We start from the raw sequence: 14,362 nt of genomic DNA, 5'->3' as shown, positions 1-14,362 counted from the left end.
TGGGTTCCTCCATGCTAATCTCTGAGAAAAGCCACCCAAGTGCCACAAGCAGTTTTTGGAGGGTAAGGGCTGCATGTTTCTTCTGTTTCTCTCAAGCTGTAGCTCTCAGCCTAGCATGAAACAGCAACAGGAGAGAAAACCTGGTGGTCCTCATCGATGTAGGACCTGCAAATGTAGCTGGGCACTGCTCTTTCCCTGAAGAACATGTGCCTAGTCTGCAAGACAGACTTAATGTCTCTTTCAGTGCAGCCTCATTGCCTTTGCTGCCATTTGGGAAAGCACAGAACATGTTGAACCTCAAAAAAAAAAAAAAAAAAAAAACACCAAAAAAAACCCAAATCAGAAAACTTAGATGGCAAGTGATTTTTAAGAGGAGTTTTTGCCTACCCCAGCTCCCCGCTTCTCCCCCATAGCCCTTGTGAAGATGATCCTGTTTCCAGGGGAGCTGGTGGTAGGTCAGAAGGATGGCTGAGCACCGAAGACAAACACAGGAACCCCAGCCAAGGGGCCACTTGGGAAGATGTGGGATGAGAAATAGTTTCCAGATTTTCATTTGAAGGTTAAAGCTTTTGCTCAGAGCTGCTTAACTCCTGGCCAGAGAGGGACAGTATGCCGATAGTGGCAGAAACAGATGATCTCCATGATTTGGCAGCTCCCGGGATTACATACTTCATAGGATCAACATCTTAAAAAGAAGACAAGGAAAAACAGCTACCCAACAAAAACAGACTCTTGGAATCACTCACTGTGAACTGTTGTTTTGGCCTGATACCGTGCAAATCACTATGCCGTCCTCCAAGGAGAAAGAGGCAGCAGTCTGCAGCCTAGAGAGGAAGCCAAATTGCACCATTTCCAGATTTTCTCCTTAATTCTTTTTTTAGCACTTCTTGTCTGGGGAGACTTCCAGCAGGGAGCCAGAATTAATGAATTGTGGCTAGGCTCTACTTGATTTTCGCCTTTTCAGAAAGCAGTGGTGGACAAATTCTTTAATTTATAGCCGATCTTCCCTCCTGGTCACTGGCCAATGGGACCAGGTGGTTTTATATATATCTTGCAATGCAAAGCAAAGTTGACCAAGTTCAACTTAGTGAAACTAAGAAAACAATGCAAACGTAATCAGGTCCTGCTAGCACTGTGTATAAAAACAACTGTTTGGTGCAAGTCCAGGCACTCTACGGTAGGGGCAGCCCTCAAGTTGTGCAAAGAGGTTATTTATCCCCATCCTCAGCAGGACTGAATCCCCATTGAGCCTCTCTGCAGGGGCAGGGAGGCTGGAAGAGATGCAGTCTGAAGATCTTACTTCTCCTGGTGATGAGGCTATGAGCTCTCTCCCAAGGGGACTGCATTGCTTTGCTATGGCAAACCTCATCAGCGCCTTGAAGCCGGGCCAACCTGTGCCGTTCTTTCCCTTCCTCTGGATTGCTCTGGTTAAGGTGAAAAAGCAAACTCTTTCTTATATCCAGGTCTTTCCTAGGAGACAGAACACACAATAATGATCCTCAAGTAAACTGGTATCTTTACTAGATGCCCAAAGACCTAGGGTATCTGCGTCTTGGGATTTCACAGAAGAATTATGCGAAGAACCATTTTTTCTTTTTCTTCTTTCTTTCTGCCCCCTCCTCTCACCCACCCCAGTGTGTTCAAGCGAGTAACGAAGAAAGTATTAAATATATTGCAAGTCAGTGTGTTTACTATAACTATTCTCAAAGTGGTAGCCAGCCCTGGCTAACCAGGAAAAGGCAAGGGTAAAGGACTTGATGCTCACATTCCTTATAACACCACTCCTTTTTCTCTTAGCTCTTAGATGGGAAAAAGCAGGCAAAGAGAAAAATCGTACCTTGGCCAGAATTATTTGTGAGGAAAATGAATGCACTGGGACAAGACACAGGGGAGGGAGGAGACGAGGAATGGCTGTATTTAGACACCAGTGACCTGCAAGGTTTGTCTTGCGCAGAGCAGCATCCTGCATTAAACGCCTCCGGTTTATGGCAGCAAGAATTGCCATAAAATGAGCTCAGCCTCTGGAACATACTCCAAATGGCTCATGTATGGGCTAGGGACACCCATTTAATTAATGGAGAAACTTCAAGGAAACTGCTTGCAGTCCAAACTGGACCTGCTCCAGCATTTTCCTGGCCCTGTATAAATTGGAGTGGGAATGTGAGATTTCCCCTTCTTCCCCAGTCGCATTCTCCTTGGAGATCTTGGGTAACTCCTTGGAGAGCCGTAGGATAAATGGGCACAGGCTAGAGTAAAGTTTTCATAGACAGAACTTAGGGTCCATAGGAATCCCTTTCGGTTCCTCTAAACTGCTGTCTCTGTTTCATCTTTTCCAGGGACAGCCTGGAACAAGAGGTTTTCCTGGATTCCCGGTAAGTGTAACTGCTAGATTGATGAGGTACGTGTGTGTGGTATTACTAAGCAGTGTCATTAGTGCTTGCTGTACCTTATCATCTGTCTGATGCCAAGAATCTGATCTGATACTCCTGGAAAAAGTAATTTTTTCTTCATTTGCTTTCTTCTTTTGTTTTTCTTCTTTTTTTTTCTTTTTTTCTTTCTTTTTTTTTTTTTTATTTTAAGTGATGCTTGGGGGAAAAAAACACACCAAACTAACCATAGTATGCCAAAAGGAAATTAATTTAAAAAAAAAAAAGAAAAACATAAGTGTTAAAATAACATAGTTGAAGCCCAATCTGTTTAGTAAAAGAGAACCATTCTGAGAAAATACTCCCCAAGCAAAGAAAATAGTCTGGGTACGTGAAATTCCAACCTTAGTTGAACTTTTAGGTGATTCTGTAGTAGCAATGAGCATCTGTAATCCAAACAGGGCTCTGTGTGATGGAATACAGGTGGGAACTGGGTTGAACACCATGGTCATGCCAGAGCGAAAGGGAAAAAAGCATAAGAATGTAGGGGGGATTTTTCTCCAATGTGAAGTTACAGATGGGTAAGGGAATGAGAAACAAGCCTAAAAGAGGACAAAGCACATTTCATTTCAGCTTTACAGTTGCTGACAATGCTCTGTGGAGCATCAAGGCTGCTGGAAAACTCAAACGGTTGCTATTTATTCTTATGCACTTCTCCTGGACAGCGAGGAAGCCTGAGGCAAACACAAACAGCCCTGGCACCCTGGCTCCTGCCGAGCAGCTGAAGCTGCTGCTCCAGGACACACGATGTGCCAGAGCAGGTCTTCAGAGGAGGCTCTTGCCTGGAAAACAGGAGGAATTGGCCACCTCTGAGCCAATCTGACTCCACAGCTCTGCCCTTTGTGAGAAGGGGGGCTGTGATCTGCCCTGAGGCTGAAGAGAAGCAGATCTCTCCTGGCCCTTGTGGTCTTTGGCTTTTGGAGCAGCAGAGAACAAATCAGCCTAGCTCATGAGAAAGTGTCGAGTGGGATGGCGCTCCATGGGGCCTGTTTTTCATCATATCATACCTTCAACATGCTGCTGAGCTCTATGTCACTTTTTCCCTGGGACACTTCTATTATACTATCGTTCGCAAAAATTCCTCTTTTCCCAATGGTCTTTTGAAATCCGAATCTCCAGATAACTGTGCTGATTTTCAATTAATTGATGAGATACTGCAAAATTTGAAATGCTGAGGGGTTTTTTTTCCTGCAAATTGCCAATGGATAATCTCTCCTGCTTTGCTGCTGAAATGGGCTGACAGTGAGAAGGTCCCAACAGAAGCAATCAGGAAGCTTGGGTGGTACCCATCTCTGCAGTTTTGTGGCACATAGTTTTTGCTGGGGCAGGTGGACAGATGCTCAGGTGAAAGCATTTCTCATTTTTTCTCCCCCTTTTTTTTTTTTTTTTTTTTGTTTTTGTTTTCTTTCAGGGTCCTATTGGCTTGGATGGCAAACCGGTAAGCAAACAGTCTCTCTGGAGGCTTTGTGCCCTGCCACCTGCCAGGTCCCACTCTCCTACCAGCCTGCATGCTACAGAGTATGTTTTTAAGAGGATTATTTTGCAGTGTCATGCGCATGCATGGATTAAATGAAAATCAGAAGGTTGGTAGGCAGGTGGATGCCACAAATGCCTTGGGGGAGTTGCAGGTGGTAAGAGATTAGGGAGAGCGAGCGTGGCTGCTTCCTTTCCAGGCAAATCTCTGAACCAGCACCTCACAAGGGCAGCAGCCAACCTGCTGCAGGGAAAACCTCAGTGTTTTGGGTGTTGGGGAACAATGTAGTGTTACTGATATGAGCAAAGCTGCGCATGTGTGGCGTTGTATCTCTCTTGAGAAATAATAGTGGCTGTGAGACCTCTCAAGGCAAAGGGTAAGCAGGTAAAGCAAATATCTTTTCGAAGTTGCAGTGGCTGAAGCTGAGGGATGTTTTCTTTCTTTTGCAGGGTTATCCCGGACAGAAGGGAGAGATGGTAATAACAACAGCAAAAATTATACATGCTAGTGGTTGATGGATTGGTTTGAAATGGCATTGCCTCTCAGCTGGAAATAAGCTTGTAGGCAGACTAGTGGTCCTAGCTTCAGCTAATGGCCTAGCTACGTACCTAATTCTGTAACTTCATTGCAGTGTGGAGATGCATGCCTGTAATCTTTACGTTATGGCTATCAGATTCATCATGTCACAACAGCAACTCTGTAGTTATGGGATATGTTTTCCTCACAGTTAGCAATTATGTTCTTTAAATATACTCTGGGAGCTGACATTTTTTGTGGTTGGCCTCATAGCAGAAGTAAAAGTTGATGGAAAGTTTTTGAAAACCCATCTGGTGGCTTTCAACTTACCTAACAAAAAAAAAAGTGTATTATTTGTTTGAATGCTTTTCTTTCCCCTCTTGAAGGTCTGTTACATTTGTGCATCATACCAAAATGCTTTCATTTGGGAATGATAAACTTGGGTTATTCTTCATGGGAACCCAAGTGTGATCTTGTTTCTCTCAACTTCTTGGATGATGAAATCCCCAAACATGAGCACACCAAAGTAGCAGCTCTGTAGTCAGCTTTGCTCAGTGAACTGCTGGATGTTTTCTTCTGCAAATTCTGTTTCTGGAGCCCAAGAGTCAGTGTAGCCCTCTGGCAAGCACATGTTGAAGATCCCCATCCCTGCTCCCTGGAAGAGGGTGAGCTGCCATCCCTCAGTTGCACAACCCTAGCTCAGGCTTCAGTCCTGGCTGCTGCTTGTTCGATCTCATTGCATCTGCCAAGGAGACATGCTGACAGCTGAGGTCCAGGCAACAATGAGAGTGTGTTTTCCTGATGTTTTTTCCCCCCTCCTTTTAATAAATCCCCCCCATGGTGCAGCCAGAACATGTGTGCATTTTCACTCCTCCCGAGTAACAAAAGGAACCCAGAGCTCTCTTGGAAACTGTTCTCCACAAAAGTTTGTAAAAACTGAGGTTCCACCTACTCCCTACACTGAAAGCATTTGTCGCTGTAAATCCATCTTGTATTCATGACTATGTGTTTCTTTAAAGGGCGCCACAGGTCCCAGGGGACAGCCCGTAAGTACCCTATATTTTGTGTTTGTACCTCCCCCATCCCTTTGCTCTTGCATGTACAGAACCTCTCCTTTACCAAGAGCCTTTAAAAACCTCATCTCTTTTATAGGGACCCCCAGGACAAAAAGGAGAAAAGGTAATTTTAATGGGCAATACGCTGAAAATTGCATGTAAAAAAATGAGCAGAGAAGTGGGCTGGGCTAGTGCTGCTCGGTTTGACTTTGAGTGACTGAGAGATACAGGAAAAGCAAAGGGCTGCAGGGTCATTGGGTGGGAGGTAGGCTGCTTATCGAGTGCAAATTGGCATAGTCTCACTGAGTTCAATAGAGCCATCGTGATTTACACCTTGTGGATCTGCCCTCCAATGTCTATTTTGGTTCTCTCTGTTCGTGGTTTAAACTCTTTTCTTTTAATCCCCTTCTTACACAGGGTCAGTGCACAGAGTACTCCCACAGGGTAAGTCATTAGCGTTATTATCGTCTGTCCTGTGCCTTCCTGAATGTTAATCCCCCTTTCGTTTGAATGGCTTTTTGTTGGAAATATAGATCGTTTCATGAACAAGATGTGTCACCCGGGCCTGAGAGCAGCGCTCAGCTGATTGATGTCTTTCACAGAAAAGCTGTAGATAAGGACTTCCAGGAGGGATCTTGGCTCTCTGCTCTCTTCCTGCCGCTGAGGCTGACCCCAAGCTAAATGCTGTCATTTCTTCTTTCTGCAGAGCCTCTGTGCTGCAGCATGGTGGGGGGAAGGTAGCGTCTTCACCCCAAAACTCAGTGAAACCTGAAGTTTCTGTAGGAGCAGAGAGCACCGGCTCAGTCCCACTTCCACAGTCTGCCATGGGAGGACTGGTGGCAGCAGCCTTATAACGAAAGCCAGGCTGTTGCCCCCTTGCCTCTGTGTCCTGGCATGGCCAGCATGTACTGCAGCCAAGAGAGGAGAGGGTACATCATGGAGTTTGAGGGGATTACAGAGGCAGAATTTAACCAGCTCTAAAAACAACTGGAGTGCTGAAAATCCACTGGAAATGCATTGGAACAACATCATATGAAGTGGCTGGAATTTGTAATCTGGGTGTACGGGGAGACAGGCTTAAGGGCTTTCTGTTTATTTTTGATGAGCCTCTGGACAATTAGCTGGGCTCTGGTGCCTGTCCCAGGGGAGCAAGGCCCTGGATGCTCTGCATAGCGGAGGCAGGAGCACGATCTCAACTGGCAGCAAGAGAGATGGGAGCTGTGGGCAAGTGCCAGCTTGGGTACAATAATAGCAGGTCAGCTGTGTTTATTTAGGTGAGCCTGCTCACTAGATCGTTATGCTAAAAAGAAGCTAAGAACAATGTTTGCCCAAGCGGTGTCCTGGATTCTTATTACAGTCTTTGGCTCCTGCCTGTCCTCAGAGCTCAAGGTGAAAAGCAGGCATGGGACTGACAGAAACACGTCAAAGCAAAGGTGCAAGTTGTGCATCACTGGGAGCAACCTGGGGCTAGGGCGCACCGGTTTGGTGGGCTGGGCTGTAGGCATCCTGGGGGTAATGTCACAGGGCTGGGACAACAGGGAAGAGGTTGGTGCAAAGTCTCACGTCCCAGCAAAGCCTTGGTGATGCCTCCTTGGCTCTCCTGGGGTAGCGCTGGTCTCACTGATGTACTTGTGGGAAGAATGGTTGCCGCTAGATCAGCTCTAGGGTGGGCTGTCCTGCAGTGTCAGGTCATAGGCTGCAAAGCTGGGGATAGTGGTGCAAGGCAGCCCAAAGAGTTGCAGTTCCTTCTCTTCCTCCCAAAATCAGAGTGGGAAAAACCTTGCTGTATATGTGCCCCACGTTTGATTGAATTGCAATTTCTTGTTTTACTGGTTGATGAATACTTTTGTCAAATTTTTTGTTGGTTGTTGTTTTTTTTCGGTCAAGGAGGTGAGAACCAACATCCTGAAAAGCCAGAGATGTTTCAGTTTTGTTAGGTCTTTGTTTTCTCAGGAAGGAAATATAAGGTTAGGATGTATGCCTTGGCTCATGTTGTAGTTTCCTATTTTTCCTTCTGTTTGGCCTGTGACTCTGCAAGAGATGATCTCAGGCATGAGGCTGTCCCAGAATGCCACCCAGGGCTTAGCACTGGGAAGAGAGGAGCAACTACACTCTGTCTGCTCTCAAAAACAGCATGTGTTTCACTGACCCCCTGTTGTGTGTCTTCCCTGTCCCCTAGGAGTACCTAAGTACCACCCTTGCAGCCCTGCGCTCTAACCAGATCCTTACGCTGAAGGTTTGTGGGTAACAGTCCGATGGAATGGTTCTGATGCAAAGGCACAAGGCATCCAATATTGCGTGCTCTTCTTTCTGGGGTCCGGAGGGGCAGGGCTGGCTGCAGGAGGTGTCAGGCTCCTTCTCTAAATGATCCTACTTGCACCCAAGTCCATTGTTAGATCTTGTCTGTTTTTGGAAGGGCTCATACTGCTTCCCTCCATTTTCCCCTTCATCTTTTCCACCATCCTCCCTCTGCTTCCCTGTAAGCTGTGTAATATTTCAGAATCAGTGTATTTGAACGTGGCCACCTGAGCAGGGGGTGGTGATGCTGCAATATTGGATGGCCATTTCCCTTTGCAACAAGACTGTCCTGGCTTTTGCTGCCAGAGCAAGGAGTGGCATTTAAAGGGTCTGAACAGCACTGCTGGGGTGCGCGGTCACTGTGGTGGAAGACCTGCAGGCACACCTCTGGGATCCAAGCACAGCTCACGTGGGGAATGGCTGTGCACGGGGCACAGGCTTTTTGACTTGAGCACAGAATGCTCCTTTCTCTTCTCCCTGTGTAAATTGAGAACAGCTTCAATGGAAAACTGATAGGAACAGGAAAGCGGATCAGGCCAGGGGAGCATTCCTGGGCCTAGAGCTGCCGTGGTGACTGCCAGGCTGACAGCAGTGTGTATGCAAGTGGAAACTGGATACTGCAGGAGGATGAACAAATGCTCCTGAGCTTTAGTGCATTTGATTGCTGTGTGTCCGGGTCAGCTTTGTGCACTGGGGCAGCATTCCTGGCTATAAGCAGTTGGAGGCTGCTGTTACTGCTAAGTGAGGAAAATCAAAGTGCAGGCTACCAAGGCAGTACCTTGCTCAGGGTTCAGAGATTCCAAGTTCTTGTCTTCTCCCTTGGCAGTGTTCATGTTGCCAAATGAACCACGCTAGCACCCTTGTGTTGGCCCTGAGCCCTTCTGCTGACCCCAACCAGCCACACTGCCAGCTGCACCCCGGGGAAGGGTAAGACCCCCGAATACTTTCTTGTAAGGGAAGAGGGAAAACAATGGGAAAGTGCACTTGGAAAAACCTTGGACAAGATGAGCTTTTTGATAGCTGTCTCAGATCTGATGATGAGAACTGAAGAGCAGAGCCAGTATGGGAGTGTCTTGCAATAAACATTGTCTGGGAGTGGAGCTGAGTCAGAAATCCCCTGGGTGAGCTCTCTGTGAGCAGAAGAAGCTGTAGCAGCTCTGTGCTGCAGGCCCTGGTTGGCTCGGACTGGTGGACAGCACATACCCAGTGAGCAGTGCACAGTGCACAGGAGCTCAGAGGTCTGCCGGCAGGTACCTGTACCACCGGCTGCATGCAGTCATTGACTTTCATAGCAATCTCTCTGTTCCCCTTTTCTCTGTTTTCTCCCCCGGCTGCTCTCTGACTCTCCATGCCCTAATGGCCTCCTTTGCCCTGTGACCTTCTGGTTTGATCTCCAGCTGTTGCCTCTCCTCAATTCAGTGCGGCTGGCTCCACCTCCGGTCATAAAGAGACGCACTTTCCAGGTAGACCTCTCCTCGTTGCCTGTTTCTAAGCCTATTCTGATGCTTGTGATTAATCAGCTTACCACCTGTCTGTCTTTCCCTACAGAGGGGCTTCCAAGGGGTTTGGGCAGAGCTGAGAGATGTTGTTTGAAGTGGAGGAAATCTTTGATGTGATAATGTGGCTAAAAAGAAACGCAGGAGAGCCAGTTCTTAAATCTAAAAGAAATGGGCCATGAAACTGCAGTCAGGACTGTTGACAAGCAGTCTCCTACTTTACAGAATCAGGTCCTGCATATTCAATCTCCAGAAGAGGTTGGAAACCTCTTGCTGAAATGTAGCGAATGTCTGTGAAGTTTAACCGAGAAGAATGAATAGCAAGCACTTCTGAGGGCTAGTCTGGTCTGAATCGCTGGGGAAAGCATGTTTAAATAAGCTCTTACAATGATTTCATTAAATTGCATTAAATCTTGGTGTAAACACATTTATTTTGGTTTTCAGGACCATAACTCATGTTTAGTTTAGTTATTTTGGTAATGAATTCATAAAATGAATTATGGACGTATGAATAGTGAGGAAGTGTGTCCATAGTCAGAGTTTATGTGGCTTTTAATGAGCCCACTTGAAGCATCCCCCCGTTCCATCAGTTGGGATGGACTTTCCTGTGTGGATAAACTTCTGTAATTACCACACTGGAGTGTGCTCGGCACCCTTTATGAAGTGGCTGGTTTTTGTCACCCTCCTGTCTGCACTGCCAGATGCTAGCAGGGCACTGCAGTGCCACGAGGTGCCTTCCCAGTGCTGTGTGAAATCCCGGTGTTATCACTTGAGACTGCTCTCAACCCAGTTCCTATCAGCTCAATGTTCACAGCACCTACAGCCCCACAGCTTGCATGGGTTGGCCTTCAAAGTAACAGTCTGAAGAGGCATGCCAAGGGCTGACCTCTTGGGAAGGCTTTGAAAGCCGAAGTTCCTATCCAGGATGAAGTGGGAAAGTTGAAAAGCTGCCCCGTGTCTTGTCGTCAGTCAGGGCTGCAAATTCCCTCCATCCCCAGAGGCCAGCTTCACTAGAGAATTTTGCTGTGATGTTTTGCTGCTGCCTTATTCATTCTCTAAGTGAGACAAAGTGTAAACCACTACTACAGATCTGCCAGCACCAAGCAATTCCAGGAGCTCGACATTTGAATACTAAGAAAAAACACGAGGCTGTAAAGTAAATGCTAGTGCTTGAGGGAAGAAAATCCTGCTGCTACCTCTGAGCACATCAGCAGGAACCCTTTGTGCATGGGCTTGGACTGAGCAAGGGCTGGGTTAGGAGGCTCCATGAGCATTGCATTGCTGAAGCACAATGAGGTTGACCAAATGCTGTTTTAAAGAGCTGAAAAATGGCTCCAGGCAGCAGCTAAAAATACAGAATGACATCTGATGACTGTGACACCTGATATCCAACTTACAGTATCCACTTACAGTCCAGTTAGATCTGTGGGGGTCTTTTCATGCTGAATGCATTAATAAGAACATAATGATGTGGCAATACGTTTGGTGTGGTTAGGGAGCTGTGTGGATGGGCATACGCTTACACACACTGAGCTATGCTAGATGCAGCTGAACAAAGGCAATGTGAATGTGGCTTGGTCAGTCCCCACCGGTGCTTCCATGCAGGGGCAGGGCTCCTGTTCCCCCCCATCTCCCTGTCATCTGCTAGGGGGACAGCATGCGTTCCCAGTTACTGAGCTTCCCATAGGCCTGGCCCACACCTTGGAAATTTTCTTCCAAATAGAGCTCATGGCAGAAAGGACGAAATCTGCATCTTATTTCTTTCATGTAGAATTCTAAATAAAGCACACGTCCTTGTATCGCCTTGTTTTACTACGGGCAGCCAGAATAAACAATACCATGGTTAGGAACACATGCAGGGGACAGATTTTATGTGTTGCCATGCACACAAGGCTGCTTGATGGCGGCCTTGCCTTTACCCAGCAGCAGCATCGAGGGCATAAATGCAGCAGAGATTCAACCACATGCCCATTAATTTACAGTTGAAAAATCACCATGCTTGATTTCTAGCTTCCTGTGGAAGAAGAGTTTTTCAGATGGAAGCAGGATGTTGTGATATTTTATTTGGGCAGGGCAGTTCGTGAGACAGCAGCTTAGCGTGGGTGCCATGGGGCCGTAGGAGTTTGCTGGATGCATCAATTATAGATCAGCAGTCTGGTATTCAGTGTGGTGCTTCCAACCCACTGTCTCCGCAGTGCCGCTTAGTCCTGAGTGCTGGTCCTTTGGGCCAGATGGCATTGCTGAGGGATGAGCCACAGCCGCTGAGTGGCTACTGAGGGGTCTGGGGAGGAACCGGCTGGAATGGCTTTCCTTGGAGAGCTTAAAATGGCAGGTGGCTTTGCACGCACTTGCTTGTTAAATCTTACAGAAACAGGCTCTGCCTGGCCGACATAGGCCTGCTTTGGGCGAGCTCCAGAAATGCCATGATGATCATGTTATTTTCTTTCGGTTTTGTGGCATTTCTACTTTTGGTCCATGGAAAAACAGCAGCAGCGTTGCCCAAAAAATAAAGCGCAGGAGGAAAAAATAGGCTGAGGTAAGATGCTGCGGCTTTGCCAGGAAGTGCCAGCAAGTGCCAGCGTGGTCACGAGAGGCTTTGCTTCACATGTGACCATCAAGTGCTTTGGAGAGCTTCTTGAGAAGCCCAAGAGATGTTGGTGTTTGACGTGCAAAGAGTTTGGGCTGCTTGGCCATCTGTAGATTGCTTGTAAGCAAGCACTGAGAAGGTGGTCTTGGCTGTCTTTGCAAAACGTGGGGTACTGGCTCCTGGGCAGCCAGGCTGTCCTTGGCAGGGCTCTGCCTCACTCTTGGAAGCCTCTCCAGCCACTAACCTGGGACTTTTCTTCTGCCTCTTCTGCTTTGGCCACGCTCACCTGCCTTGGGCTCTTGTGATGGCAGTGTCTTGAGTTGGCTCTGCCTGCTGGTAATCCTTCTTTTAACAAACTTCAGGGTGAACAAGGACAAGCAGGAATCCAAGGTCCTCCAGGGCCACCTGGCCCGCCGGGGCCCGCTGGACCAGCTGGACCCGAGGGAACCCCAGGACAGCCCGGACCAATTGGGCCACCTGTAAGTCCAATTACAAAAAAGCCTTCAGCTTCCTCTTTCCTTAGGATGCACACAATTGCCTCTGGTCTTTGCTGCCTCTTGTGAAGCCAGACAGCCATGGACAGAGGAATGGCAGGGAAGGTGGATATGTGTGGGGAGGAAGAAGTTCCCAGGAAGTCCCTGCACTGTTGATAGCTGTTCATGTATGTGAGTGGGTCACACCAGCCCCGTTTCCTTCTCTCTCCAGCTGTCTGCAGAGGAGAAATAATACACAGGGTGTAATTATTCTTCTTGCAGCAGAAATCTGACTGATAAAATTCCTGTCATCCCTTTGAACTCCTGCTCCTGCCCCATTCTCAGGCGTGTGGCAAGCAGTCAAAGAGGGCAAAAAGTGAAGCACATTTTAAAATACAACCTATTGCTAAACAGCAAGGGATAGAGTGTGCTAACATACTTGTCTCTTGCAAAACAGGGCAGAGCTGGAGAACCTGGGAAGCCTGGCAGAGATGGAAAGGTGGGTGCCAGAAAACAACTCTGCTCTTGGAGCTTTGGGGAGAAGTGTGATGTGCTGGCCCTGCAGTGGCTGCAGTGTGAAACGAGTTTTCCATCTGTGGGAGATTTCAAGGCCTTCTAGAAAAAGGAGCCAGTGTCGTTCCCTGAGACAAAAGCGCTTCTCTACATGTAATAGTTTCAGGTGTCCTCATCTCTCTTTGAGCTCTAAGGAGCTATGGATGTGATGAGTAAACATTTGAATTGCTATTGTCAGGCAAAATCAGATGTAATTAAGGTATCAGAGCCTATCTAAGGTAGTTTTCTCCTCTCGTCTGCACACATCAGGAAGGCAGCTCCTGTATGGATCTTTTGTATATTTATAGTTGCACTCATGCATATCCGGTGTTCTTCATGGTTCATATCAGGTAAATTGTTTGGTTATTTCTCATTTGAAAACACAAGTGGTTTGTTAATATATTCTCTCTCTTTAGCTAGTTAGAGAAAGCTGCCAACCCCTGATTTACTCCAGAGCTGCACAGTGGGCTGGGAACAAGTTTCCCAAGTGAAGCCAGAGTGACAGGAAAGATTCTAGGGCACAGTGCATGAGGAAAAGCAGCTTTTCAGTCTTCAGATTCAGAGAAACCAGGCCTGGGAGAATGGAGCATTATGGGCATGAAATAATGAAATGAAATTTGGGAGTGTGGGTTAGAATAGTATTTATGTGAAGAATAGATCAGGGATATTTGAACTCACCGATGCAAGTCATCTCTGAAGAGGGGCCCCCATCACTTTGCATAGCACTGTCTACGTTTGTCAACTCCAGTGTCTATTTTGATTTTATTTGCAGGGCTTACCTGGGCCTCCTGGAGCAAAGGTGAGACATCTGGCCTCAATTTGAGGAGCAAAGTGATAAACAGAGAGGTGGACTCTCGCAGCATGGAGAGATGTGTAAATTGTGGAAGGTGAAAGATGGGGAAAGGAGGTTACATCAAATAGCTGAGAAAGATTTCTAGCCCAGCTCTGTATTGGCCAGGGGGCCCAGCCTGTGTGCTGACTCATTGGTTTTGTCCTGGCAAGGCATCTGAGTTGCATCTCAGCAGAGTAAGGCACGCCTCATCAACTCCTCTTGCAAAATTCTTTGCCACACACAGCTTTGTTGGCTTCTTCCACTCTCAAAGCATTCACCAGCGCTTCAGGAACCGATTTTGCAATGCTATTGTTAACTCTACCGCAACTTCCCATTTATTCACTTGCCAAAATGTGAGAGTGGGGGGGTAGTGGTGGTTGTTTTTCATCTGCTGCTGCCCACCTCCGTTTGTTTTTCTTTGAGATACTTCACCAGGGTGAGGAGATAGGAACCACAGAGCTGGGGCATGGAGCTAGCATGAGTTACCTGGCTGCTGGTGCTCATTTGTGCATCTCTTCCTAGGTTCAGTCCCTGTAGGTAACAGGGACCCCAGAGTCTGAAGGCTCAGGGACTCGGTGGAGTCATTTCGAGCCAAAGGCCTTGTGGAATGGCCCCACAGGAAGGGGCAGGGATTTATTCTTCTCAGGCCAAGC

General features: G+C 47.3%; 1 protein-coding gene across 1 annotated transcript in view; it reads left to right on the top strand.

Annotated features, from left to right (window-relative positions):
• COL13A1 (collagen type XIII alpha 1 chain) overlaps window positions 1-14,362 on the top strand; it is an 83,985-nt gene that overhangs the window by 33,861 nt on the left and 35,762 nt on the right. The window contains exons 7-16 of the mRNA XM_052677158.1: window positions 2,337-2,372; window positions 3,838-3,864; window positions 4,350-4,376; window positions 5,436-5,462; window positions 5,569-5,595; window positions 5,889-5,915; window positions 9,167-9,232; window positions 12,215-12,331; window positions 12,783-12,824; window positions 13,650-13,676. Coding sequence (XP_052533118.1) covers window positions 2,337-2,372; window positions 3,838-3,864; window positions 4,350-4,376; window positions 5,436-5,462; window positions 5,569-5,595; window positions 5,889-5,915; window positions 9,167-9,232; window positions 12,215-12,331; window positions 12,783-12,824; window positions 13,650-13,676 — 423 coding nt within the window. The remainder of the gene's footprint in view (window positions 1-2,336; window positions 2,373-3,837; window positions 3,865-4,349; window positions 4,377-5,435; window positions 5,463-5,568; window positions 5,596-5,888; window positions 5,916-9,166; window positions 9,233-12,214; window positions 12,332-12,782; window positions 12,825-13,649; window positions 13,677-14,362) is intronic.

This window comes from Tympanuchus pallidicinctus, unplaced genomic scaffold, assembly GCF_026119805.1.
Source record: "Tympanuchus pallidicinctus isolate F22 unplaced genomic scaffold, pur_lepc_1.0 scaffold16, whole genome shotgun sequence".
NCBI lineage: Eukaryota > Metazoa > Chordata > Aves > Galliformes > Phasianidae > Tympanuchus > Tympanuchus pallidicinctus.
The sequence above is the reverse complement of the archived record's forward strand: the minus strand, read 5'-3'. Positions and strand labels throughout refer to the sequence as shown.